Source organism: Calypte anna, chromosome 1, assembly GCF_003957555.1.
Source record: "Calypte anna isolate BGI_N300 chromosome 1, bCalAnn1_v1.p, whole genome shotgun sequence".
Classification (NCBI taxonomy): Eukaryota; Metazoa; Chordata; class Aves; order Apodiformes; family Trochilidae; genus Calypte; species Calypte anna.
Window position 1 is genome coordinate 134,143,474 of NC_044244.1, and position 26,598 is coordinate 134,170,071.

The 26,598-nt window shown below is 38.9% G+C and overlaps 1 protein-coding gene across 2 annotated transcripts in view; it reads left to right on the forward strand.

The window, feature by feature from the left end:
• Positions 1–24,360, forward strand: part of EIF5B (eukaryotic translation initiation factor 5B) — a 35,765-nt gene extending 11,405 nt beyond the window's left edge. Inside the window, exons 2-24 of one of the 2 annotated variants that reach the window (XM_030465016.1) lie at positions 2,089–2,214; positions 2,315–2,399; positions 2,788–3,439; positions 3,936–4,156; positions 4,337–4,487; positions 5,988–6,083; positions 7,080–7,172; positions 8,607–8,696; positions 9,718–10,013; positions 10,624–10,731; positions 10,879–10,989; positions 12,632–12,699; positions 13,799–13,940; positions 15,358–15,489; positions 16,130–16,312; positions 16,432–16,593; positions 19,001–19,132; positions 20,348–20,479; positions 20,589–20,665; positions 20,785–20,949; positions 21,922–22,060; positions 22,542–22,703; positions 23,568–24,360. In XM_030465016.1, the coding sequence (XP_030320876.1) occupies positions 2,089–2,214; positions 2,315–2,399; positions 2,788–3,439; positions 3,936–4,156; positions 4,337–4,487; positions 5,988–6,083; positions 7,080–7,172; positions 8,607–8,696; positions 9,718–10,013; positions 10,624–10,731; positions 10,879–10,989; positions 12,632–12,699; positions 13,799–13,940; positions 15,358–15,489; positions 16,130–16,312; positions 16,432–16,593; positions 19,001–19,132; positions 20,348–20,479; positions 20,589–20,665; positions 20,785–20,949; positions 21,922–22,060; positions 22,542–22,703; positions 23,568–23,675 (3,631 nt within the window). In that variant the 3' untranslated portion in view covers positions 23,676–24,360. The remainder of the gene's footprint in view (positions 1–2,088; positions 2,215–2,314; positions 2,400–2,787; positions 3,440–3,935; positions 4,157–4,336; positions 4,488–5,987; positions 6,084–7,079; positions 7,173–8,606; positions 8,697–9,717; positions 10,014–10,623; positions 10,732–10,878; positions 10,990–12,631; positions 12,700–13,798; positions 13,941–15,357; positions 15,490–16,129; positions 16,313–16,431; positions 16,594–19,000; positions 19,133–20,347; positions 20,480–20,588; positions 20,666–20,784; positions 20,950–21,921; positions 22,061–22,541; positions 22,704–23,567) is intronic. The other variant, XM_030465025.1, reaches the window with a different exon arrangement.
• Positions 24,361–26,598: the final 2,238 nt, after the last annotated feature.

The window sequence follows — 26,598 nt, forward strand, 5'->3', positions numbered from 1 at the left end:
TGGTTTCTTCAGACTATTCCAACCCTGGATTTGACTCAGTCTTCTCCATTAACCTCTAGTGTAGGAGGAAGCAAGCCAACGTGCTTAATAAACTGGTAATGCTGCAGTTAATGCAAAAAAGAAACCTGAGGCCTGTGTGTGGGCCTCTATGTAATAGAGTTAGCCTGATATTAGGGCCTTAACTCCAGGTGTAGAGATGATTGTTGACATTTTCAATTTCATCTGTCTGTGATACCCCCAGCACACAGCCTGTTAAACTGCTTATAAAAACAGCTCTTAAAATTGCTGAAACCTCAAGTCAGCTGCCCTTAAGGTGGAAATGGCCAAAAAGTTTATTCTTTCCTCTCGGGGAAGTAGGGATTGGTTTAGAAGTCTTGTGTTGTTTGAGAGTTACGTTTCTTTTAGAAATGTGTTACTTATCATATCAGCACATAAGAAATACCACTGGGTATATTCAAGGCATGTTGGTTTTTTTTTCCTCTTGACTATACAACGAAGTGCTAAATTCTGCTGCTTTCTGTGTGGTTCATTCAGTTGATATAGAAGAAAATTAGATCTTAAAATACAAATAATCTTGGCCTTCAAATAAATACAAGGAAGCTTATTTTTGCTTATTTGTACTATTGTCACATCTATGGTGTTTGGCGACACCTTGTGCCCTGTGTTTGGGTTAGAACAGGTTTGTACATTTCAACTGAATGCTTGTAAATTATTCTCTCAGCCCTCTCCTTTTACAAAGGAAATCTCAATCTTTGAAGGAATAATTACATTATTAATCTTCAACTTCTGGGTTTCTGAATTGTCTGAAGTTCTGGTAGTTTTGAATTGGATGATGTCTTGGAGATCTTGAATTTGGAACTTATTTCCTTTATATTCTGGATATAGATCCAGGTGTTTGGTGGGTCAGCCTTTGTCTGATTTGTCCTGAGTGAGTAGTAATAACTAAGATAGTGAAATTGTTAAACAAAGAACAGTTTTCTGCCCATGTATAGAAGAGGGTGTTAATAGTATGTTTGGTTTTGAAACTGCAAGCTGTGATCAAAGTAGCATCCTGATATTTGCTGCTTCAATAGATCAGTTTTGGTTTGAGTACCAAAGTTCTAAGTGTGAAGCAGGGAACAAGTAAGTCTTTTTTCTTACAATTGTGGTGTAAGTGTGATAAGGTGGAAAAATCTTTGGTCAGTAGGCTCAGTTTTTGCTCCATTCTTGTGGTATGAGTCAAGAAAAAGGTGTATTTGCACTACAGTGTTGATAAAGGCTGGGGAAAAAGCCACTTCTGCGTAGTTGAAGATGAGAGGTTATTTATAGAAAGAAAAGAAAATGCTTTTTAAAGAGAAACATGATTTAATGAGGAAGGATGCATATTTAAGATGCCTGGTGAAAGTTCTTTTGGCTTTCTTTAGTGGTGGGAGAGGCAGTAGTCAGGCAAGTGGTGGAAATGATTGCTTGCCAACTGCATTGGTGTTTTTTTTTAAGCTCTGCTTTAGAGTCTAGTTTGTGGCTGAACTGTGTTCCTGTAACTTCTTTTCTTGAAAGATAAGAAAAAACTTTTCAGTCTGATGGCAAAGCATAGGCAGTTGTAGGCTGGAAGTTGTGAAGAACTTCTACTTATTTGCTAAATAAAAGTTCCATAGCTTTTTTTGTTTGCTGAAAGGTATTTAAAGGAACAGATAAGTACTTGCAATTTAGTACTCAGCAAACTCTAGTATTTCTTTGTGCTTCATTTTTATGCTTATGGGGGCTGCTTTTCTAGCAATGACACCTACTGTGATTTGAAGGGTAAACACTCCAGTAAGTTTTATCAACTCTTACAACTAAACTTTTAAAGCCAGTGTTGAAAGAACTGAACATGTTTTACTTTTCTACCTCCTTTCAAGCAGATGAAATGCATAATTTTTTTCCTTTTTGTCCTGCTGAGTAAGGTAATGGTGCAAAATGGTTTGTTAAATGAAGTTTTTGCCTCTCTCTTGCTTATTTTGTGATGGATTTTACATTTTGAAGTTTTTGTTTGCTTTATGCAGATGGGTTTTACTTACATAAACTTCATGTTTGAACTCTTAATAACCTTGCTTTCCTTTTTCATTTTAGTGCAAAAGATGATATTGATATTGATGCCCTTGCTGCTGAGATAGAAGGTGCAGGAGCTGCAAAGGAGCAAGAGCCTCAGAAAGCCAAAGGCAAAAAGAAAAAAGAGAAGAAGAAACAGGATTTTGAGTAAGTTTGGGTTTTTTCCCCTTTTTTCTGTATGTCTTATTTTATTCCATTATACAAAAACTCTGTTACTTAAGTACCATAACTTTTTTTTTTATTTTAGTGAAGATGATATCCTGAAGGAACTGGAAGAACTGTCAATAGAGGCACAAGGAGGGAAAGTTGACAGGGAACCTTCTACAGGAAAGGTGAACACTGAGAGGGAAGGGGGCTATTTAAAAGAAAATAGTTTAAATACAAGACAGCTCTCTCCCAGAGAAATTTTAGTGTTGTAATGTAGTTAGAGATCCTATGTGAAACATGCAGCTAGCCTGCACTTCTAGTTATTCTTGATTGTTTTTTCTTAGAAAAATGTGAAAAATTTTACCAGAAGCCATGTCTTGATGCTGATAATTATTCAGAGGCAATCAGAATAAATTATTTGTGAACTGAGGTGTATTACTCTCAGTGGGAATAGTTACTGCTTTTAGGCTTCCTCTTCAATTAGAGTTTTTCTTGACATCTGTCAGTGCTTTTTCTTAGCTTACAATAGCTAAGTAATTTTTCATGGCTGATTGTTTAATTATTTAATACCAGGTTGAAAATGACAATGAAGAAAGCTTATCAAAACAAGATAAAAAAAGGAAAGGAAAGATTAAAAAAGCCAATCTGGAAAATGACTATGACAGTGAAGAAATGGAAGATAAAGACAAAAAATCTAAAAAAACTCAGAAAGCAAAACAAGATATGCTTTCTGGCAGCGATGATGATGATCACGAGACACAGCTTAAGAAAAGCAAAGGGAAAACTCAGAAGTCAAATAAAAAGCATGATCTGTCAGAAGAAGATGAAACTAACATTAAGAAAAGAAAAGAGCGTGGGGGGGCAGTGTCTACAGGTGAGAGCGGTGATGAATCAGATGACTTCTCCCAGTCCAGAAAAGGACAAAAGAAAAACCAAAAATCAAAATCCACTCCTGCTGCTGAAAGTGGAGATGATGAAGAAGAACCTTCATTCAAAGTAAAAACAGTGGCTCAGAAGAAGGCAGAAAAAAAAGAACGTGAAAGGAAAAAACGTGAGGAAGAAAAAGCCAAACTGAGGAAGCAGAAAGAGAAGGAAGAATTGGAAGGTGGTAAAGAACCAGCAAAGCCAAAGGAAGCCCAGAAGAAGGCTGAAGAAAAGGCTTCTCCTGAAATTACAGCAACCCCTGGTCCTGGGGAAAAAGGAGAGACTCCTGCAGGAGCAGAGGGTTTGTAACATGGTTTCTGAAACTGTAATTCAAGCACTGTAGCTTTTTAAAAAAAGCCAAAGTGTTGGCAAACAGTGAGGATGATTTGTTGCTTTATTCTAAATTGGAAATACTAGATATTTGGTAGCCTTGTCTGCCTCTTTGTGTTGGCTTACTTGTGGCTGTTCTGGCCTGTAGTTTCTTCAGGTAGGTGGGAAAACAAAAGCCAAGTAGGAAATTCTCATTACAATACATGCTTAAGTTCTGTGTTGCAAACACTTGTTTGTTTTTTTTCACTTCCCAGTTCTGCTGTTACTTTAAGACTTCAGGCTGTAACTTTGTAACTTAATAGAGAGTCTGGTTTTTCGTTTTTTTTTTCACTGTAAAATGCTTATGTAGTAGCAAGTCAAAATGCTCCTCACTTGGTGTTAATTGTATGTAGAGTATCTTTAAAATTTCTTTGAATCTCTGAAGTCTTTTTTTTTTTTTAATCTTTGAATGTATGATTTTTCTGTAGCTGATGACAATGAGGGGGACAAGAAGAAAAAAGACAAGAAAAAAAAGAAAGGTGAGAAAGAAGAAAAAGAGAAAGAGAAGAAGAAGGGTCCCAGTAAAGCCACGGTCAAAGCTATGCAAGAAGCCTTGGCTAAAATGAAAGAGGAAGAAGAAAGGGCAAAAAGAGAGGAAGAAGAACGAATAAGACGACTGGAGGAACTAGAAGCAAAACGCAGAGAGGAGGTACAGTGTATCTTACTCTGAGGATAGAAAATAAGGGTGGGTAGTCTTAACCTGTGCCCTTGCTGGTGCAGTTGGTTGATCAGCCCTTAGTACATTTCTCATCAGTAGACCATACACTTGGCCAGCTTTTGTGTAAAGTATGTTTTTAACATTTCTGCATAATTTTTAACAATTTTATAGGAACGATTAGAGCAAGAGAGGAAAGAAAGGAAGAAACAGAAGGAAAAAGAGAGGAAGGAGCGTTTGAAGAAGGAGGGAAAACTTTTAACAAAATCTCAACGAGAAGCCAGAGCCCGAGCAGAGGCTACTCTTAAACTGCTCCAAGCTCAGGGTAAGCAGTAAAGCTTAAAATAATAATTTTTAAAAATGAGTACTGTTCTGTGTTTGTGTTTTCTGTCTTGAGCTAGGAGGGCAAATCCTGAGTAGTTCCATGTAGAGCTGCTCTGTTGTCAAGGCAGGCAGTATTGTGTGGCCCTCTTTTTTTTTTTTTAAAAAAAACTAGTTTTAAATGTCTGTATATTTTTATCTTATACTTTACATATCCAATTTTTAATACATTCCACTTGCAGTTTAAGGGTATTGTTAGTAGAACTTGGAAAGAATCACTTCTTTCCATTGCTTAGTCCAAAGGCCAGGAGAGCAGATGGGCTGTGCTGCAGGTCTTGTAAGACCACTGAGGTAGATCCTCTTGAATTAGTTCATGCCCTCCCTTAATCAAGTGTATTGTGCCTCAAGTTAGCTGTCCATGGGAACAGTATATTATCCTATTGTGTTTGCTTCAGGACAAGGTTATATAGGGCCTTTCTTGCCTTTCCCTTAAAATATAATCCGTTTCCTTTGGTGGTGAAGTGAATGCATCCAACGTATAGTGAACCCATGTCCTAATTTGTTCCTGGTAACTTGTTTTTGTCTAAGGAACCAAATTAATTATTGAGTGGAGAGTGTCCTTTTTATATATGTAGACAACTAAGTCTGACACTTTGCTGGTAGGTGGATGTGTAAGGGTAGGAATCTCTCTACCTAGTAAAATGTTTGGTGCTCTTAAATATACATCAAGGTCTAAATATACACAAAAGCCATTTCCCTTCTCTCGTTGTTGTAGTTACAGGGGTTTTTTTGTGCTGCCACAACTGGATTTTTGTGAAATCTACACTGTAAATTGCACGGTACCCGAAGGAATTTTGGGTGCAGCAGTAATTAAATTATTAATTTGTCTTTGCAACAAACTTTTTTCTACCTGGATCACTTCCAACACTGCAGTACTGTCTTTCTGGTGAGGTGAAGATGAAGCTGGTTAATTGAACCTGGCTTTATTTTAATACCTAAAATCATCTATGTTAAAATATAATAAATTAAAAAAAATCCAGCATAGAACAAAGAGAAAATATTATCTACTGATTTTTAAGAAGACCTATGCCTCTTAACTGCTCCAGATTGTCTAAAACTTGGGTGACTGGCAGGCTGGTTTTAAGTGATTTTTAGCAGAGTGGACTTTGAATTCACATATGCTTGTTAAACTCTACGTATGTATGGTGATGAAATCCTATGTAAATATGCTGTAACTTCAAATATGGAGTCTTAGGATAAGATTATTTTGGTTTTGCCCATTAGATAACTACATTCTTTTTTGAGAGAATTCAGAATAGCTGAAGAACTATGCCTTGGTCAGGTTTCACAACTTCTGAAAATCAGACTTTTTTAAAAGAAAATATACACTGAACCTAATTTCCACTCTCTTCCTTCCTTGCAATTCTGGAAGATGTGTTCTTAGCTAAACCAAAATTTATGTTTTGTAATCACCTGGATTTTTTTTCTAACAATTTTTTTGCAGGTATTGAAGTGCCATCCAAAGACTCTGTGCCAAAGAAAAGGCCAATATATGAAGACAAAAAGAAGAAGAAGCAGCAGCAGCTGGAAAATAAAGAAGGTGTGGTTTGCATATAGGGATACTTAACAGATTAGTCACATTTCCTGAAGTGTTTGTGGAATAAGTTAGCTATTCCTAAACTAATTGTACTTCATGATGCCTGTCAGGTTTCTCTGACACCCCTCCACCTACCTGCAAGTGCTGATGCATTAAGATCCTAAAGTTATTTTGAAGACTGCTAACTTTTTCCTTTGTTTTACAATCTACTTGACTGTTACTTTTCTCCAGACCTGGGTCTTTTCTTCAGAACTTCTAAATGGTGGAGTTGTAGAGAATATAAAGGCCTTTTAAGAACATCAGGTTGAATTCTTTGTGTTTTTAGGTTAAATACAGTGTAGTGTAGGTAATAATGACTTGTAATTAAGTCTATGTTGATGTCCCAGGGTGAGGAGACAGCACTAGTTCTGAGAGCTTGCATTTTGAAAATCTAGGATTTGTTGCACCAGTTATACATTGAGTGAATGCTCTTCTGGGGATATTACTGAGGCTTTTCTCAAGACTATTTCTTAGTTTAAACAAACCGAAACCTTCTTTCATCAGTTATTTGTTATTTAGATGTATTTTACATTTGACATGAGTTACATGGCTGTTTATCACTTAAGATTGTGTGTATAGACTTGAGAATGGTGCTTATCTGAATTGTATCAGTAATTTATTTTTTAATATAGGACAGTAGTTCATTAGTATTTTTTTTCTTGCCTCTGAAGGTTTTCTTAATGTTCAAAAGCAACTGTAATCCTCTTAGCCTATAACTGAACTATCACATAAAGCTGTTTAACTGCTTAGAAAACCAAAATTTTTTCAAATAAGCCACATGCTCTAACTTTTGTTTTAGGTAGGCAAGTGAGAGTTCAGTTAATTTGGTATTAAATTCAGATTTTGCTAACTTGTAACAGCACAACTTACAAGTAGAACTTTAATGTGAAGCTGTGTGTCTGACTCAGCAGGTTTGTACTTTGGAAGAATGAATGTAACAACTAATTTGCTTTCTTGCAGTCTCAGAAAGTGCAGAGGTAACTTCCGTGGCTGAAGATGCTGTAGAACTGGAAACACAAGTAAAAGAAGAGACTCCTCTTCCAGTAGAGCCAGGTTAGTAGTAATGCTAATAAATTTCAGACATAATAAGACAGTATGGCAGCACTGCATGGTAGGTATTATAGCTTGTTGGATGGAGGCTGAGTGGCCATCTTCTTGAGACAGTTGCTAGGGTTTTTTTTTTGTTTTTTTCTTAAGGGAGTAATTGGTGAAATCATATGGAGTATAACAAGGCATGCAGCTTCAGGATGAGACTGTAAATGTCCCTTATTCTGGGTGAACTCGAGTGGTCAGTTGACTTAAGCAGCTGTCTCAAATAAGAATATTCATTGCCTTATGATTAGCTCCCCTGACTTTTCATTTGCTTTCTACAAGTTTTGTCCGTGGTATGTGGAGACAAGAAGGAAATATGCTGCTTTGTAGTATTGATACTAAAATATTCATAGGGATTTTGTTCTTGGTTCCAAATGTTTTTGCTTTCTTAAGTGCTGAATGCAGTGAATACTGGTTAGCTTGTGAAGCTGAGTATCAGCATAGCAAGTGGTTGTTGCCCTCAATTTTACCAGCACACAGTACTTGTTTAGTCAAAATCACATTGTTCTGGACTTCTTCCTTGGCAAGGAGACTCTCTTGATTTTTTTTTTGCCCTTTTTCTTAAATCAGACAAATACTGACAAAATTTCCAGTTTATTTCAAAACAAAACTGACTATATACTGTAATTCTAGCTTGACTTATCTTGTGAAGGAGCAATTTCATTGCCATAGAATGGGAGGGCTCACTGACAGAACATTAGCTCTCAGTTAGTGTTCTCCAGTCTGGAGCTTATGGTTCATTTCAAATAGCTACAGCTTTATGACAGTCCATGTGCTGCAACATACATATTGCTTAATGCCTTTTTTGGATAGGGGTAAAAGTTTGCATTTTCCATTTGTCTGTTATTAAAATGTCTTAACTTAAGCAGAATAACTTAAGCTGGAGTCTCTTCATATATCTGACTGAATTCTAGTTGAAATTAATATATTCAATATTTCTGGAAACTGTGGTACAGTTATGTTAAGGCACCTGGAATCTAAAATTGCACTTTTTATAGGCAACTTATTATTTTTCCACTAATTAAAAATTAATGCTGTAAGACAATAAATTGGGTTGTTTCTCTGCCATTTTGTTACACATGGCTGTTAATTGGCCAGCTCCTTTCAAGGAACATGAACATGCTTATGGTAGAGGTTTGTGTGGCATCCATTTATGCAAGGACTTGCATGGTACTAGATGAGTAGTTCAGCTATGTCTTACAAAAATATGAGCTAACACTTAAGATTTTGTGGAGAGAATTGGAGATTATTTCTTAAATATACAGCATTTTCTGTTCAGGCAACATGGGGATAATTTACAGTAGCAGCAAGCTTGTAGCTGTCACTGTGTCAAAGGAAGGAGCATCTAAATATGTTGTTGGTCTCTTTCTTTTCCTTTAATATTGGATTTCTTAGTTTCAGAAGAGAAGGAGGAAGAAGAGGACACGGAAGATGCAGGTTTGGATGACTGGGAAGCTATGGTTAGTGATGAAGATGAAGAGAAAGGTGGGCATGTAAATACCAAATGGATACTTTTTCTAATTAGGAAGTTTCTTTATGCTGAGTGTTTTCTAGAGAGAGAATGTTGTATTTGGGTTCTTCCCCTGCCCCATTAGATAAATTGTGAGGCAAGTGTGGTAAGACATGGATACAAGATCCTTTTCTCAAAGGCATATCTTTCAGCAACTGCACAAACACTGCTCATGAAGACCCTTTGGATATACTTATGTGGTTGTCACCTAAAATAAATCCTGGGAAGAGTATCACATCCCGCTTCTTGCTGCTTGCATCTGAAGGATTTGTTCAGAAAAAGAGCCTTCCTGGGAATTAGATTTAGTGTATTACTAGGCTGATGGACTTTCAGCATAGCAAGGAATCATCTAAAATCTGTAAAAGCCGTGAGCCTCTTAGAAGCTCTGTAAGGAAGCAAATGCTGGCTTTGGAGTGTTCATAAGCTTGTCTCCTGATTTTGCAAGTATGATAAATGGGAAGCTTGCAGAGAGGTATTTTTTAATGTTTTGTGTACTGAAGAATTGGTCTGAAAAATATTAATCTTCTCTTGAAGAGTCTAGGAAAACTTTAAGGTGAAATTTTTAAAGAGACCATTTCTTCTGATAGTTACTTCTGCTTATATGTGTGCTTCTGATCAGCAATACACTGAGTCCATATTTGGTTGAACTTGGAGAGTTTTGGCATTCTGTTTAAAGGTGTTAGCACACTAATTCTTTTATACAGTGCATGTATCTTTAAAGAGTATACACTTTATATTTTTTTTGCAAATGTTGTCAAGCCTAAGTGCTGATAATGTCATTCCTCCCCCCACCCTGTGCTTGCAGAGATTCTAAACAGAAGTCAGCGGCTCTGAACGTGAAACACTTCTTTATATTGAAAATTGAAAAATTATCTTGATGAGCACTTCTTCAAAGTAGCCTACTCCCAGTACTGACTCTTCTATAGTAGTCTGTCTGGTTTTTTTACCCAATAAGTGTGAATTAATCTTAACTTAGATTTTGGGCTTTTTTGACAGAAAGCAAACCTGTACACATTGAAGTCAAAGAACAAAACGAAGTGGAGGAAGAGGAGGAGGAGGAGGAAGATGAGGATGAAGAGGAAGAAGAGAGTGAAGAATCTGAAGATAGTGAAGGGAGTGAAGATGAAGATGAAAAGACTTCAGATGAAAAAGAGGCAGACTCCCAGGCTATTGGAAAACAATCTATGGAAAAAAAGCCCAGCAAGGAAATCAGCTCCGATTCCGAGTACGACTCTGACGATGACCGCACTAAGGAAGAGCGTGCTTATGACAAAGCTAAACGAAGAATTGAGGTATGAAGATACAGCTTTATTTGAACAGCTCGACTCTTGTGTTGTGCAACAAACAACTAAATCTTCAGTTCAATTGGTCAAAGTGGTGGCTGTGTCATGACTATTATTTAGGCAGGTACAAAAATCAAGTTAATTTAGAAAGAAGACCTGTCTGCCTGAAGCTGAAGTATTTGATTTTAGACAACCTGATCACAAAGAATGTGTACTTCAGTGTTGTTTCCCTTCTGGAGAGAGAGGCTTTTATCTTTTACAGATAGATAATTTGGAGTTGTAAAAGATCTTTTTCTAAACTGGTTAATTTTGGTAGCTGGTAATGCTCTCAGTTCCCTTAGCCAAGATGCTTCTTCAGAATGCACTATCAACAAAGCTACAAGGATATTATAACTTAGCTTACGAGAATGTAATCAAACAAAAAAAAAATCCAACCAAACAAAAATCCTCCTTAACTTTTTATAATGAAGTTTTGATTTATGGAAAGAAAGATGACAAACCTTGAATTGCCTGGAAAAATTTTGTTTCATAGGTAACAATTTTATGTATGTATAAAATCAAGAGTTGAACTGTGTTTTTTTTGTTTCTACTTAGCAATTCTTTTGTGTCTTTTACATAGAAACGACGAGCTGAAAACAGCAAAAATATGAACACTGAAAAGCTTAGAGCACCAGTTATCTGTGTCCTGGGACATGTAGATACAGGCAAGACCAAAATTTTAGATAAGGTAAGATGTGGAATGTGAAGGCACTGCTGGTGCATCTTTTTTATGCATGTGGGATTTTAGTTGAAAATAGAAAAAATGAAGTGGACTCAGAGTGAACTTTATTCTCTGAAGTATTTCTGGTTTGCTTTGCTTTTTTTTTTTCTTTAGCTTCGACATACTCATGTACAGGACAGTGAAGCTGGTGGTATCACTCAGCAGATTGGTGCGACTAATGTCCCCCTTGAAGCTATTAATGAGCAAACTAAGATGGTGAAAAATGTAAGTAATAGCACTTCAAAGACTGTTCTTAAAAAAAATGAACTGTAAACTTGTTAAGCCCTTATGAGATTCCCTGACATGGGCAGGTATACTTTTCTCCCCTACTCTAATACTGGGTTTAATTCATACCTTCCCTACCACCACTCCCCAAAGGGGAGGCTCTCATTTTTATTTTAGTTAATACATTTCTATTAATACATTGCCACTTATTCAGAAAAAGACAGAAATAATAGAATCATAGAATGGCTAGGGTTGGAAGGGACCTTAAGATCATCTAATTCCAAACCATCTGGCACCCCTGTATGGAGACACCTCCCACCAGACCAGGTTGTTCAAGGCTCCATCCAACCTGGCCTTGAACACTTCCAGGGAAGGGGCAGCCACAACTTCCCTGGGCAACCTATGCCAGTGTTTCACCACCCTCACAGGGAATAATTTTTTCCTTATGTCTAACCTAAATCTCCCCTCTTCAAGTTTGAAACCATTGCCCCTTGTCTTCTCACTACACACCTATGTAAAAAGCCCTACCCCAGCTTTCTTGTAGGCTCCCTTCAGGTACTGGGAGGCTGCTATAAGGTCAACCTGGAGCCTTCTTTTCTCCAGGCTGAACAACCCCAATTTCTGTCTTCACAGGGGAGGTGCTTCAGCCCTCTGATCATTTTAGTGGCTGTCCTCTGGACACATTCTAGGACCTCTGTGTCCTTCTTTTGCTGGGGACTCCAGAACTGGACACAGTACCCCAGGTGGGGTCTCACAAGAGCAGAGCAGAAGGGGAGAATCCCCTCCCTCATCTGTCTGTCTGTGCTTCTTTTGATGCAGCCCAGGACCCTGTTGGCTTTCTGGGCTGTGAGCACACATTGACAGCTCATGTTGAGCTTCTGGTTCACCACCACACCCAAGTCCTTCTCCTCAGGGCTGTCTGCAATCCTGTCTCCTCCCAGCCTGTGTTCATGCATGGGGTTGCCTTGACCCAGGCAATGCCACTTAGTCTGTTCTAGAGTGCACATATGTACATAGGCTGCTTATTTGTCAGTGTTTTGATTGTAAATTGAGACTTTTGAAACTTATTATGTTTTCTGTTGAAAAATTTACCTTTTACTATGTATACTAAACTTGGGCCAGTTCCTAAATGATGAATTTTATTGTCTACAGATGCAGTAAATGTTCTGCAATACTTTTTTTTTTTTTTTTTTTTTTTTTTGACACTATATCTTATTTTGGTTGCAGCAGCAGCAGACTGAAGAACTTTGGTAGTGGTAGCTTTTTATAAGATTTTCCCCAATTTATTAAAAATGTAAAGTCATTGGAAAGCACAAAATGTTCAAGATAAGGATGATAAATTTCAATAGCCTGAACTATTTTTTTCCTCTGTAGGCTGCCTTGTCTTACACATTTTAACCAAACTTATGGACACTTGTTACTGAGGGGTGAATATGCTGCACCATTTTTTCATATTGAAAGAAGTTTAGACTGATTTAGTTTATGGAGGGTGTTGGCCTTTCTTAAAAAATATGTGTCTGGATTTTTTTAAGTGAAGGCTGTCAGTAGTGCTGGCAGCTCTTAGGCTGTTTGGCTTTTTTGGTTGTTTTTTTTTTTCTTCTTGTGTAATCTTTACAAGATGGCTAATATTTTGAAATGTTAGTTTGACAGAGAGAACATAAAAATTCCAGGCATGCTGATAATCGACACTCCAGGACATGAGTCTTTCAGGTAATGTTTTCTCACATTATAGTACTTCCCAGCAGTGATAGCTAAAAGCATCCAGACTTTTGAAAAAACTTTAGGGAAAATAACCAAAAAAAAAGACCTGAAGTAGAACAGTAAGTGGCTTTGCCTACTTCACAAGTGCTTTTCATAGCTGGTTAATTGCTGGGCTTTTATATCTGAATTATTTCCTGTCTTCATGCCATTTGAGCCATGAATATCTGAAAAAGCATGTAAATAACTTTTTTCTCACTAGTTAGTGTAAGAGGAAAGACAGAAGCAGGAAGCTAGCTGGAGAAGAAAAGATGAGAATTTCAGGTGACTGAAGTACTCTGCTATGAAACACTAAAACTTCTTGTACTAGCCTCCAGTTCAGAGTATCCCAGTTAAGGTAACTGAGTTCATAAGACTGGAAGTTTCCAATTTCACAATTTGAGTGATTCTTAGCAGAAGTTATGTGTTGTCTAGGAACACCAGTGACATGCAGGCAAGCCAGTAAATCAACTTTTAAGTTTGAAACATGGTTTGCATTACTGTACTTGCTGAGATTGGGCTTGGGTGAAATACTCAAACACAGAAAGTAAGGGTGACATTCTAAAACCTCTGCAAGCATTGAAATACCAGGTCTTGGGGCACTTGGTAATGTCTTGATCAGTTCCTTGTCATCATACCACTTACAGCTCTTCTAGTCAGATTTTATTTGGCACCAAAGATTATTATAAATCTTAGTATTTGTGTAGTATTGCATAATAAACTGCCTTCTTCAGAATTTACACTGCTGTGTTTCGCTGTAACCTTCTCAGTTCTCAATTAGAAAAAAATCAGAATGTATCTTAACTTCTAAAAATCTATAGTAACAATAGCCTAACTCTTGGGGAGAATAATAGTTTCATGTTTTCTGTTCACACATACTCTAGTGTATTCTATTAAATGGCATTTCTGCAGTACGGTGACTGATTTTTAGTATAATCTACACTTCTGAGAAAAAAGTAACTACTTGTTCAGCTTTAGCTTTTTGTTGGTCAATGTAAGTTTGCCATTGTATTTCATCTTCAGTTCTGTTTGTTACATGACTGATTATTTTTTTTTTCTTTGAATGTCACAGCAATCTAAGAAACAGAGGAAGCTCACTTTGTGATATTGCTATACTCGTAGTTGACATCATGCATGGTTTAGAGCCACAGACAATTGAATCAATAAACCTCTTGAAATCTAAGAAATGCCCTTTTATAGTAGCTCTCAACAAGGTAAGACAGCTTTTACTCTAATGGTGTGGTTTTATACTCCAGTGAGTGGTGTGTTTGACATCTGACAGTTTTCTGTTTTCTTCCATGAACTTGATTTGTTTGGATAAAGTCTGAAGCAGTGGTTCTCCAATGCTCTCTGTTGCGTTTTTCATGTCCTTGATACCCCAGTGACTTTACAGGAGCTTTGCAGAACAATCTTATCAACTCTTCTCAGAGTCCTTACTGATAAATTTCTTTACCTTATGTAACTTCTGCCTACGCTTCATGTTTCTGGAAGTTGCATTCAGTTGTGGGTTTTTTTCCCTTACACCTATTTAAGAGGACTTGTACTTTTTCTGATAAAACTGAAAGACAAGCTTGATGTTTACAAGTCCTACTTTATTTTAATACTGATACTTGTCTTGAAGACAAGCTGGCTTTGAAGCTCATGGAACAGTTCAGGCTCTGCAATATTAGATGGTAAACCCAGTTATTTTCAGCCTTGTTTTTAGAAATCCTATGCATGAAAAATTGTGCTGTCTGTTTTAAAGACTTCTATGAGTTGTAATACAGAAATTATCCATGTTCAATGGCTTTGGATGCTATCTAACATGTTGACAGAGGACTCAGAGAAGGGTATTGGTGTACAGCGTAAAAATCACAGTACACTTCAAAAAATGAAATGAGCATAAAGATTGAAGGTTATTGGAACTGAAGAAGTCATTCTCTTTGAAAACAGCTGCTTTTTTTGAAAAGCATTATTGGTTAGAAAGGTGACAAGGCTTACAGTGAGCCCAAGATTAAATAGCCAAAAGTTCTTGCATTTCAGGTTGTAGTTCTACAATTTGGCCAGCACTACTGCTAAAGATGTAGTTTGATTTGTAGAGCAAATGTTACAGTTTCTTGGACTAAGTCCATCCTGCTCTAAAAAATTAGGGAAGTATTTCTGAAGTATGCAGTTGTCTCTTGAACAACCTCCTTATGATCCTTTCTCTGTAGCCACATGAGAGGAGGTCCCAATTCACCAATAAGTTTTAAAAGTTCTTTGTAAAACCAGTACAGTCTGTTTTCAGGAAAAAAAAAACCCATGATGATTTTTTTTGTGTGTGTGTGACGTTATACATGAGTCTTTCTTCTCAGTGTTTTACCTTAAACTTGATTTAATGCATATGACCTTTCCCATATGAACCTAGTTAGAGCTTGAATTTTGAAAACCTGAAGTAGTATTGCTGTCATGAAATCCTCTCCAGCACTGGGTAAATACATAGGCAGAGATAAATTTAGCAGCTAAAACAAACAAAAAGATTTAATTTGATCACTGTAGCAGATACATGGGTAGCTATGTTGACTGGTAAAGTGTTTCTCACAGATGATGTGTGTCTAAGCATGAAGATGCCCTTTCATAAGCTGCATAAGATGACATTACTGTATTTTCAAGATTGATAGGTTATACGACTGGAAAAAAAGTCCAGATACAGATGTAGCTGTCACCTTAAAGAAGCAGAAAAAGAATACAAGAGATGAATTTGAAGAACGTGCAAAAGCTATCATAGTGGAATTTGCAAAACAGGTAGGCTGGTATTCAAGGTTCATTGGTTAACAAAAGTGATGGTAATGATGGTGGGAGGGTGCTGTGGTTTGTGTGTGTTTTGTTTTGTTTTGTTCTTTCCTTTCTAATGAAACAACTTAGAATGCCAAGAAGACTATTGCATCTCTTCTGACACATTGGTGTTTAATTCCCATAAACTCAACTTTGCTGTTGGTAAATAAATCTCTTAACTGCTCTCTCCTTTGAGATGATCCTTTAGGGAAATAAGCAGCTAATTGTGCTTGGTCAATGGAGTTGTGAATAGCAGTTTAAATTTTCTGTCCCTATTCTTTCTGTCTTTGGGAATCGCCCCAGAGAATCCCATCTGCCTCTTGTTCCCTTGGACTCTGGCAGAGCCTGAATCACATCAGTTCTGGGAACTTCTGCTGGCAACATACAGTGCTGTCTAGAAGCTAGATGTGGTAATTGGCTTTGTAGCGTTAACCCAAACTGTTTCCAAGTGTGGGTTGAGGCCATAGCATACTGCAAGTAACAACATTTTCTTTTTTATAAATAGACTTAAAACATGAAATTGTAGTTGAGATAAGTAAGGTTGACTGTTACTGTTAATACTGTTGTGTATACAGATTTTTCTTTATGTAACTATTAATCCTGATTCCAGGGCTTGAACGCTGCCTTGTTTTATGAGAATAAGGATCCCCGCACTTTTGTTTCTCTGGTCCCAACCTCTGCTCACACAGGGGATGGTATGGGAAGCCTCATTGCTCTTCTTGTTGAGCTAACACAAACCATGCTGACCAAGAGACTGGCTGAGTGTCAGGAGCTGAGAGCACAAGTCATGGAGGTAATTCAGCAGCTGTTCTTTTAAATTAATCTAGGAATTTCTCCCTTTTTCCTGGTAAAAAAAAAGGGTATGTTAAATGTCCTTAAACAGGGAGTAATCTTTTTTCTCTTTTCATTCAGGTTAAAGCACTGCCAGGCATGGGCACTACCATAGATGTTATTTTGATTAATGGACGCCTGAAAGAAGGAGACACCATTATTGTTCCTGGGGTAGAAGGTCCTATAGTAACTCAGATTAGAGGTCTTTTGCTGCCTCCTCCTATGAAGGAGCTGCGAGTTAAGGTATGGAAACTGGTTAGTGTATTGACATTTAAAGGTGTTTTAGAACCAGGAAAAATCGTCAAGTTTTATGAAAAAATAAGAACATAAAAGGAGCACAGTCAATTGGCAGTATCTAAGGATGACTTTAAAGGGGAAGGCAGGTCACATCTAGTGACATTCCTATGAATGTGTCTATCTGTGTGTATGTTACAACAGTAGCAAAGAAAAAGGGGAATTACCCTGCAGTGAGGATTAGGATGTGTATGCTCTAATATGGGATTCAAGCATGTAACTGTGTGTGAGAAGGAGTTGCCCATCCTAACTAGAAATTGGAATGTACTTGTTCAGTGACATCTGAGTCCAAGTATATGCTGGTAGTAGTCAAAATGTTTTTAATACCAAAAAAATATACATGCTTTGATTTGAGAACAGTGAAGAAATGAGTTTCTAGGAGTAGTTAGTGGGTAGCAATGACCAGGATATCTCCAAAATCTGCTGCCTTTTGTAATTTTGAAGAGTTATTGGAGGTTTTGCTGCTCTAGTCTTAGTAGACTAGGGAGAGACATAGAATGACATCTTGCTTGTATTGCTTTCCATGAAGGGAGGAGAACCACAGAAACTGAAGGCTACAAATACATTAATATTAATACATACAATTCAAAGATGATGAAAAGAGCTGTTCTGATTTTTCCTGGTTATAAGGGAAGGAATAAGTGTCTGCACAGATTTTGCCTAAGGCAAAGAAAACCATACTTGTTGAATGTAATAGGACAGGCCTTAAAGGTTTGGCTTAGAGGTGGAGAACTAAGGGTTCAAACCTTGGGCTGTAACAGCTGTGGTGGGCTTAGTATTCATTGGAGAACTGTGTCCCTGCAGGTTACTCTAGTCCTTAGTGTTTAATTTAATTCCTTCACAGAGATTCTGTGATTTAGATACTCTCATAAAGTGGGACTAATAGTTGCTGATCCTGGGTTGACATCGGTGATCCCTTTTTGCTGTGGTGATCCTCTGTTGTGACACCACTGTGGCTCAGAGGTGCTGAGGGATGCAGTGTTGGCCTTGAGGTGGAACCTGAACAAGGGCTTCTGGGCCTTCTTTAAATCTGAAGAGCTGCTCTCTCCACCTGTGCATGAGGCTGTCTAACTGAGATGGGGTAGGACAGGTGCCCTGGAGAATCAGCCTTCCTGCTCTGGTGTGCAGCTTTACAGTCTGTGCATTTTCTTTTCTTTTTTCCTTTCCAACAAAACAACTTTTGATACCAAGAAAACCATTGCATCTCTTCTGGCACATTGGTAATGGCTGGGGAATGGCAAAAGAAAACCTGAGGTTTGTTGGGAGCTGTTGAGTGTATTTTGCTATCATGAAGAATGAATGGAAAGCATTTCTGTCTTCTTTGCTTTATTTAAAGCAGAAGATAAGGTAGTGTGTGAAACTTAGGAGACCAAAGTTTTTGTTGTTTTTTTCTTTAAATTGGAACTGAGTAGCAACGTAACAGATCACAGATTCCCATCAACTGGATCTTCAGATGAGTTTCTGCACTTTGGAAGGAGGTGGAGCAATAGGGTACCAGCACTAAGATGAAGAGCTCTGGATTTGGGATCCTTTAGCTGTGGAAGAGCATCTAGGGGAGATGCTGGGGTTTTTTTTAAGCAGGCAATAAGGATACATTTCAATTCAGCCTATCCATGGGGAATTGACATACTTGAAATAAGACCCAGATTTTGGGGCAGAGGACTAAAGAATAGAAGCTTGGAGAAGAAAACTGCTTATTGAGGAAGGAAGCTGCCTTGCAGTTTCAAGAAAAGGAAGGGACATCTCTTAAACAAAAGAAATGAAGAAAAAAACCAGAAAATCCCTCTAAGACTGATTTAGAGGTCTTCAGAAATAACAGTTTCTGTGATGCCTTAGAGCCATGCTCTGAGTGGGGAGAGACCTTAAGGCTCCCCTGGGTGGGGAGGAGCACCTGGGAAACTGAGCTTGGAACTATGTACATGAGAGCTGTATGGGAGGTCTCAAGTGGGAGCATGAGCTCTTCTCACACAGAGCCTTGGGCTGGATCAGCTAAAGCTTTAGTGCTTAGGTTGAGCTGTCATTATCCTCCCCTTCCCTATGAGGCTGAATTTGGGTTTGTTTGGTTTTTTTTTTTTTTTAAGTGAGCAGCTGCCTATCACTGCTTGCTTTTTTTCTATTATATATTTCCTTTTGGCCCCCATGCCCCTTAAGGAAGGGAAGGTATCTGGTGGGAGAGGATAATGAAGACTCAAACACGCATGCTAGGAACATGAAGCAGAGAAAAATCTCTGATGAAAGATAGGAACTGCTGGGCTCTACTGTCATGCTGTCTGCTGTGCTTGCTGCTGGCAAGTTCTTCAGCTGCTTTGTTGTGTAGCATCTGCATGAACTCTTTGTTATTGTGTATTCTTTTCAGAACCAGTATGAAAAACATAAAGAGGTTGTTGCTGCTCAGGGTGTGAAGATTCTTGGGAAAGATTTGGAAAAAACATTGGCTGGTTTGCCATTGCTTGTTGCTCATAAAGAAGATGAAGTCCCAGTCCTCAAGGTGAGAGGCTTGTGTTGGAATAATAAGGCATTTAAACTTCATGTAACTTGAGTTCCCAAGTGATGAAGCTGATGCAAATGTTGAGAGCTCAGCTTGCAAGTAACTGAGGGTTTTTTTTGCCTTTTAAAAACTGTTACAGAAACATTCTGTAGTCCATGTGAACCATTAGTGTACCTTGACCCTTAGCTTTTTGCTGTTATTTTACTGGGGTGTCTCTACTGTTAGGATAAGGTTTGAAAACAAGAATATCATGACTGTGTGTTACTTACTGATTTGGTATTTTTAGTAATCTCTGCATATATTCCAATTAAATTATATCTGGCAAATATCTGCTGGTGGAGTTATTCAGACTACTGGAATTGCAAAGCTAATTTAAGACTTATGTAGTTAGTAACACTTCAAAAATGGCAGAGGAAAGAACACAGCTATGTTGAAACCAAAATTAAGATGCTCCTGTTCTCTAAGTTCAGGATGGACATTATCTGTGTTGATAGGTTACTTTTAGCCATTGCTATACTTTAACCTTCTGTCTGCTTACCTTTGTCTTTAAAAGGAGGTTAATCTTTCGGGTACTTCAAATTACAGACCTTGTTTCTGGGTACCTATGAGTATGTATGTACATAATATGCCCTCGTAGTACCTATGCGAGGGCTTAAAGTAAATGTCAACATCTCTCTGTCTGTCAGAGGAAAAGACTGGGTTGAAAAGGCATGGGCTCTTAAGTGTTAACTTCCCTGAAAGCAGGAAAATGACCATGCTGCTCTTGCATGCTCTGTTTTTTACCCAGGTTTAAAGAGCCTTCAGAATCCTTTCTAGCTCATAGTTTTAGGAGTGTCCACTTTTATTGTGTGTCCTCAAGCATCCAAAGATGCTGGCTGCAGGGTGTGTGTTTATTCAGCCTTGCCAGTAGAAGCTGAGGAGAGCAATGTGTAGTCAGCAGGGAAATGTCACTGCCTCCCAGAATGGGCATCTGCTTTGTGTTACACGATCACCTTCTTGCAAAATCCCTAAGTCCAGTTCAGGTCACACTTTGCTGTTTGTTTCTGGCATTAGCAATGTAACACAGGGCTGTGTGTGAGTTGGTACCAATCAGTATGGCTGTCACGTACCTCCAGCAGCTTATGAACAGAAAGACTTTGTACCCTGAGGCATAAATAGCAATAGAACTAACACTTGCTTTTTTTCTCTCCATTTTAAAATTTCTTTTTCCTAAAGGATGAACTAATACATGAACTGAAGCAAACATTGAACGCAATCAAATTAGAAGAAAAAGGTGTTTATGTCCAGGCTTCTACTTTAGGCTCTTTAGAAGCATTACTTGAATTCCTTAAAACATCAGAAGTGCCAGTAAGTACTTCTGTGCTGTGTCTGATGTCATTTCTGTGTCTCAGTTGGTAACTGTTTCCTTGCGACTGAAAGATGAGTGACTGACTTCTGTGGCTTTCTTCTCCAACAGTATTCAGGAATTAATATAGGTCCTGTCCACAAAAAAGATGTTATGAAGGCATCAGTTATGTTGGAGCATGATCCACAGTAAGTTAACTTCTTTGCTTTACTGTGTTGGTAAATGTGTGGTGTTTTTTCAGGAAGACCTCCTTAGCTCTGGTTCTAAGGTCTCTCCAGTAAACTGCCTGTCTTGTTTTTCCTTACAGATACGCAGTCATTCTCGCATTTGATGTGAGGATTGAACGTGATGCACAGGAAATGGCTGATAGTTTAGGAGTTCGAATTTTTAGTGCTGAAATAATTTATCACTTATTTGATGCCTTCACAAAATATAGACAAGACTACAAAAAACAGAAGCAAGAGGAATTCAAGTAAGTAAGAGCACTCCTACTCTGCCTACTTCTCAAATAAGTGTCTCAATTATAAACAAAATTACATTTAACTTCTTGTTACTGTATTATTATTTAGTATGTAGGTCTGAAGGAAGAGGAGGAAGAGGATAGGACAATAAACTGATAGTTTTAGCTAAATCTTGAAACTGCTTCACAGTTCTCACCCACAGTTCTCAGCCTAATCTCAGATGTCAACTATTAGCCAGGAGTACTGAACTCCTGAAAACTATCATGTACTATAGAGTGTTCTTAATACAGTTTGCTTTATATACTTGGCTTCTGTTCCTGGTTTGTGACAGATGGTTAATCTTGCAGAGCTAAGAAAACAAAACTAAAGGGATTTGGATTCTATTGTTTCGTATTTATGCAGTTCCACTCTACAGGGCTTAATTCTGCCTGCAGTAACATGAATGGGGTTCATTTAAGAATTTACAGGGACCCAAAATTAATTTCTTGAATCTGTCATTGGGTTACCATCTATAAAGTCAGGACAGACAAAATAAATGAAAATGTATTTCATTAAATACTGATCCCAGAGTTTGTATACTTTAAGAAATGTTCAATGAACATTTGTGCTTTCTTTTGGAGACCCTGTGATGGGTTGAAGCAATAGTATTCCTATCCTTGTGCTTTTCTAACACTAATTGTACTGTAAAATCACTGTTCCTTTTGTCTTGGTCTTAGCTGACCACCCATGACAAAATCAAAACAAAATTCATGCCAGCCAGCCCATGCTTGATTATCGTTCCCTACAGTTCTTGAGGGTAACTGTTGACTAGAAGTAGCAAGATTGGAAAACAATGTTTTCCTGCTTGATTTCTTCCCAAGTGGTGCTCCTAGAATGGATGCTTTAGGAGTGAGAGAGAAGGCAAAACTTTTCATATTGCACTGTTTTCATATTACACTGTTGCAGTATCTATTTCAAAATGCCTTTTCTTTGTCACCTTCCAGGCATATAGCAGTATTTCCATGCAAGATGAAAATACTCCCTCAGTTCATTTTCAACTCTCGTGACCCAATAGTGATGGGTGTGGTTGTAGAAGCCGGCCAGGTGAAGCAGGGGACTCCCATGTGTGTACCTAGCAAAAATGTAAGTGAGCTCCTCTTCCCAGTGGGTATTTGATCTGCCTGGCAGCTCCTGGGGTGATGCACTGGGAAATGCTTGCACACCTTTCCCCAGTGTACAGAGTTTTGGCAGGAACTCAAGTCAGGGCTTTTAGATCAAATCTCTTTCCTGGTGGTCAGTCATTCCTCATGGCTTGTAAGGAAGTTTCACCACACTCGCTTTAAAGAGGTAGTCAACTCCTGACACTTGGAGGGATAACAAATTGATATCCCAGATGGATATGGGTTGATGTCAAGTGCCCATGTTGTTATGATGTGCTCACAGTGCAGCGTGTGTTGTTTTGCCTGTTCTGAGGTGGCTGCTCCACTAATGCAGTATTTCATACCAGCAAGTTTATTTTTATATATATATATATATATATATATATATATATATAAATTTAAGAGATGAGTGTGAGCACAGAGGTTTTCTGGGTGTGTGTTACAGCTTCTTCATTGTATTACAGTTTGTTGAAATTGGAATAGTTACAAGTATTGAAATAAACCATAAACCAGTGGAGGTTGCAAAAAAAGGCCAAGAAGTATGCGTTAAAATAGAACCTATTCCTGGTGAATCACCTAAAATGTATGGACGACACTTTGAAGCAACAGATATCCTCGTCAGTAAGGTAAATGCTGTCTGCACTTTTGGAGGGGTTTAAGACACAGTGGTAGCTTGCATGAAACCTGAAAAACATACACTAGGAACCTTTCATCAAACACCTGAGATGGTTCGTGTGTGGCGTTGTTCAGCTGAGTTTCTCTGTAGCCTTGTTCTGGGATGAGCAGCAGTGCCCCTTGAGGGCAGAAGGAACCATGTATTGCAGTTAAAATAAGTCACAGCTTACTGCACCCCAGAGGGTGCAATACTGAACGAGCTGTTTGCATATGGGTTGCATGTAGGTTGTGCTGAGAGCAGCTCCGCAGTCCCCCCATGGCATTGCAATGTGACTGTGTTTGCCTAGTTCTGAAACTGAGCAATAAATAGCAGTGCTTGAGTTGCTCTGATTTGGAACACTGGGCTTGGATGAGGAGACGATTCCTGACTCCATTTTCTGTTTTGTGGCAAAAAGCCACAGCTCTCTACACTCTGACCTGCTTTAGGTACCACGTTGTAAGACACCCCTGTGCTGGGGGCTTGTATGCACTGAGAGGGACTGGGATGGGAGGTGGTGCTGGTGCTGTGGGCTCTAAGGGAAGGAAGAGATCCTCTCTGGTCATGGTTCCTGCTTTACCACACCAGGGGCTCCTGCAGCCTCTGGAAACCACGTAAAGGGTGTGAAGAGGAAAAGAATGGGACAGGTGACACAGACCAGAAGCAAAACTTGGATTTAGAATGAACATTTCTGCTGTGTGAACAGCAGAAATTCTGAGATTTAGAATGATTTAGAATGAACATTTCTGCCTTTTCTTCAGATTAGTTGCAGCCAGGTCACTAAAAGCAGCCTTTATTGAGACGTGCCTTTCTGATGGGTTTGTTTTGTGTGTTACAGATCAGCCGTCAGTCCATCGATGCTCTGAAGGACTGGTTCAGGGATGAGATGCAGAAGTCTGACTGGCAGCTTATAGTAGAGCTGAAGAAAGTGTTTGAAATCATCTAGATAACTTTTTACAGCAATGGGGAGGCAGGAATAAACGCACTGTTCCTGTTCTAAAAGTTACCAACAAAGTCATATATTGAAGACAGTGTTGGATATATGTTTGGGAGGGAAATATGTGGATAAAATGTTTTCCATGAGAAACCAAGAAATTTACACTGGTTTGACAGTGGTCAATTTACATGTTCCCATGGTTCCAATGTGCCTGTTTACCTCTCCTACTGCCCTTCCTAATACTGGCTGCTGTTTTAAAGTTTGCCCTCCCCTCTCTTACACCTTCCTTCTGCCCTTTTTCCCTCCCTCTCTCCAAAATAAAAGAAAATAAATTGAATTTTTATTACAGAACTAAAGCTCTTTCACTTTTATACTGATGAGATCAGTACTGCAGTATTTGATTAACCAAGCTTCTGCAGACTTTGTGATTCTTGGGACATTTTTGATGTAAGAAGTACTTCTTTATTTATGCATACCTCTTCCCCTGACTCTCTTTTCCAACATTATTCTGCTTTGTGCCTATAGAAAATTTTTTAAATAGAAAAATTAGGCAATTGGATTATTTCTGTATTTGCTTTGTGTGAAACAATGATGTAAAAGCATAGTTGGCCGCCTCATACTGCTTGTACAGTTCATGAAACCAACCTGTAATCCTTATATCGCAGAGCTGCAAATAAAGGAGATGGACACAGCAGCCCATTTGTTTTACAGTTTGCTTCACTAAACAAAGTCTCACTTCATGGGCTGTGGCAGATGTGGAAGTGCCAGGCAGAGGCTCCCCTCTTTGGGCTTGCCCAAGTACCGCAGGCGTGTTCCAGCAAAGGCTTCCTCTGGCTTCACTTCCCTCACGGAGCGTGCGCTGGGCATGGTCGGGATCTCAGGGGCTGTGTCAACACCACCTTCCTGAAGCACTGCCAGGTGGTTTGCAGAGTCCCAGAGGGGCTCTGCTGGGAGCATCTCTTCTCCAGCTGCTGCTCAGAGTTGGGGTAAGCACTGCCAAAACGTTGCCTTCCAGCACGTGCTGACTTCGGATGCTGCGTCAGAGGTACCAAGTCAGCTGACACCATGGGACTGAACCAGCTCGGAAGGCATTTGGATGATGATGATGTCTGTGTTGATCAGGAACTGGTCTGCACTCCCAGCCTTTCCCTGCCCTGCCCCCTGGTTCCCTTGCTTAGGATGACAGCTTGATGTATTCCTTGTCAGGTAATCTGGAAACTTGCAGCTCATGTTGAAAGGAGCTAAAAACACTTCTGAAAAGCACAAGCTGAAACAAAATGATCTTTCACCTAGATGAGATTTTTAGCATTTAAAAGATTTACAGGAATTTATTTTGCAATAAGCAGTGTGATCAGGTTTCTTGTGTCACATAAGATTACTTTTTTTGTTGGAAAAATCTGAATTTTATAATTGGGATTGTGCTGACTCCATTACAAAGGAGCACTTAATAACTTTGCCTCCTTTAGCAATGGAATGTAACTTACAGTATTTTGTTTGTTTGTTTGTTAGATTTTAAACTTGCCATTGAAAAGGACCTTTTCAGTATGTTTGCTGCATGGTGCAAATTCACATCACTGGGTGTGGTGGTGGTTTAGAATAGAATGATCACAGGGAGGAGACTGCATTTAATTGTTACCATTTTCTTCTGCAAACTATGCAATCATGAAAACTACACTAATAAAAGAAGTTCTTAAGTTAAGAACCCAGATGTCAAACACTGTGGTCTGGATGTATTCTTGGCTGTTTCCTGGAAGGTGGAATGGTGTTCTTCCTAAGGGTAAAAACTGTGGGAAAATGATCCTGTTGTTTTTGCAGGTTGCTGTTGTGGAACTTGGAATATACCTTCACTAGAAAGCTTTTAGGAAGCAAGTAACTGTTGAGTACACTATTTAAAGGCTTCATTCAACTAAGGTTGAAAGAAAATATAATTACAAATAGCTTTGCTCAGTTAAGCTTTGACTCCTTTTTTTTTTAATAAAAAAAGGATGCTAATAGCAATTATGTCTTGAGTGCAATGTCCAGAGCTGTGCACCTGCAACCTAGCTGGTAAAATACCTGCTTGAATTTCAGTAGATACATTCCTCTGTGTGAACACCTGGCAGACACCAGGTGTCTTAAATGAGAAAAAAACAACCAAGGCAGCTTCACACGTGAGTGTCAGAACAACCCAAACTAGAAACTAATGGAAACCCAGACAACTTGATTCTGATCAGGTCTTTCTCCCCTCCTCTCTGTAGATAGAGACCTACAACTATCAGCTGTTTCTAGAGGTAGAGACAGATTCTGTCTGATGAGCTAAACTGAGATGGAAAAAATCAGTCATCACGGAATGGTTGCAGGTGGAAGGGGCTTCTTGCAGTCACCAAGTCCAACTCCTCTGCTCAGGGCAGGGGCAGTCACAGCAGGTTGCCCAGGGCTCTCTCTGGTTGGGGTTTGAGAAGAGTATTTACACTGATGGAGGATCCACAACTCCTGTGGGCAGCCTGTTCCAGGGGCTGTTTTAAAAAGAAATGTTTTGTACCTGTTGGTGCCCATCTGTTGTCCTTTCTCTTGATACTCCGTAAGAGTGTCTGCCTTTCTTAGCCATGTGTATAAACACCAGGAGGCAGTAAGGAAGATCCAGCCTCCCCAGCCTTTTTTCCAGGCAGAAGAGACCCAGCCCTGTCATTCTATCCTTGTAGTACAGGAGAGGCTACAGTCCCTTCAGGAGCTTTATGGCCCCACCTGGGAGTTGCTCTGAACCCACTCCAGGTCTGTCTCACCAGTGCTGGGCAGGGGGGAAAAGCATCTTCACTGCCCTGCTGGTCATGTTCTTCCTCATGGAGCCTGGGAGGCTGAGGGCTGTTAGTTACTGTGAGGAAATCCTCCTGGCTCAAGCAGCCCCTAGGGCCTTATCTGCAGGGCTGTGTTCCAGACCGTTGCCCTGGCAGTG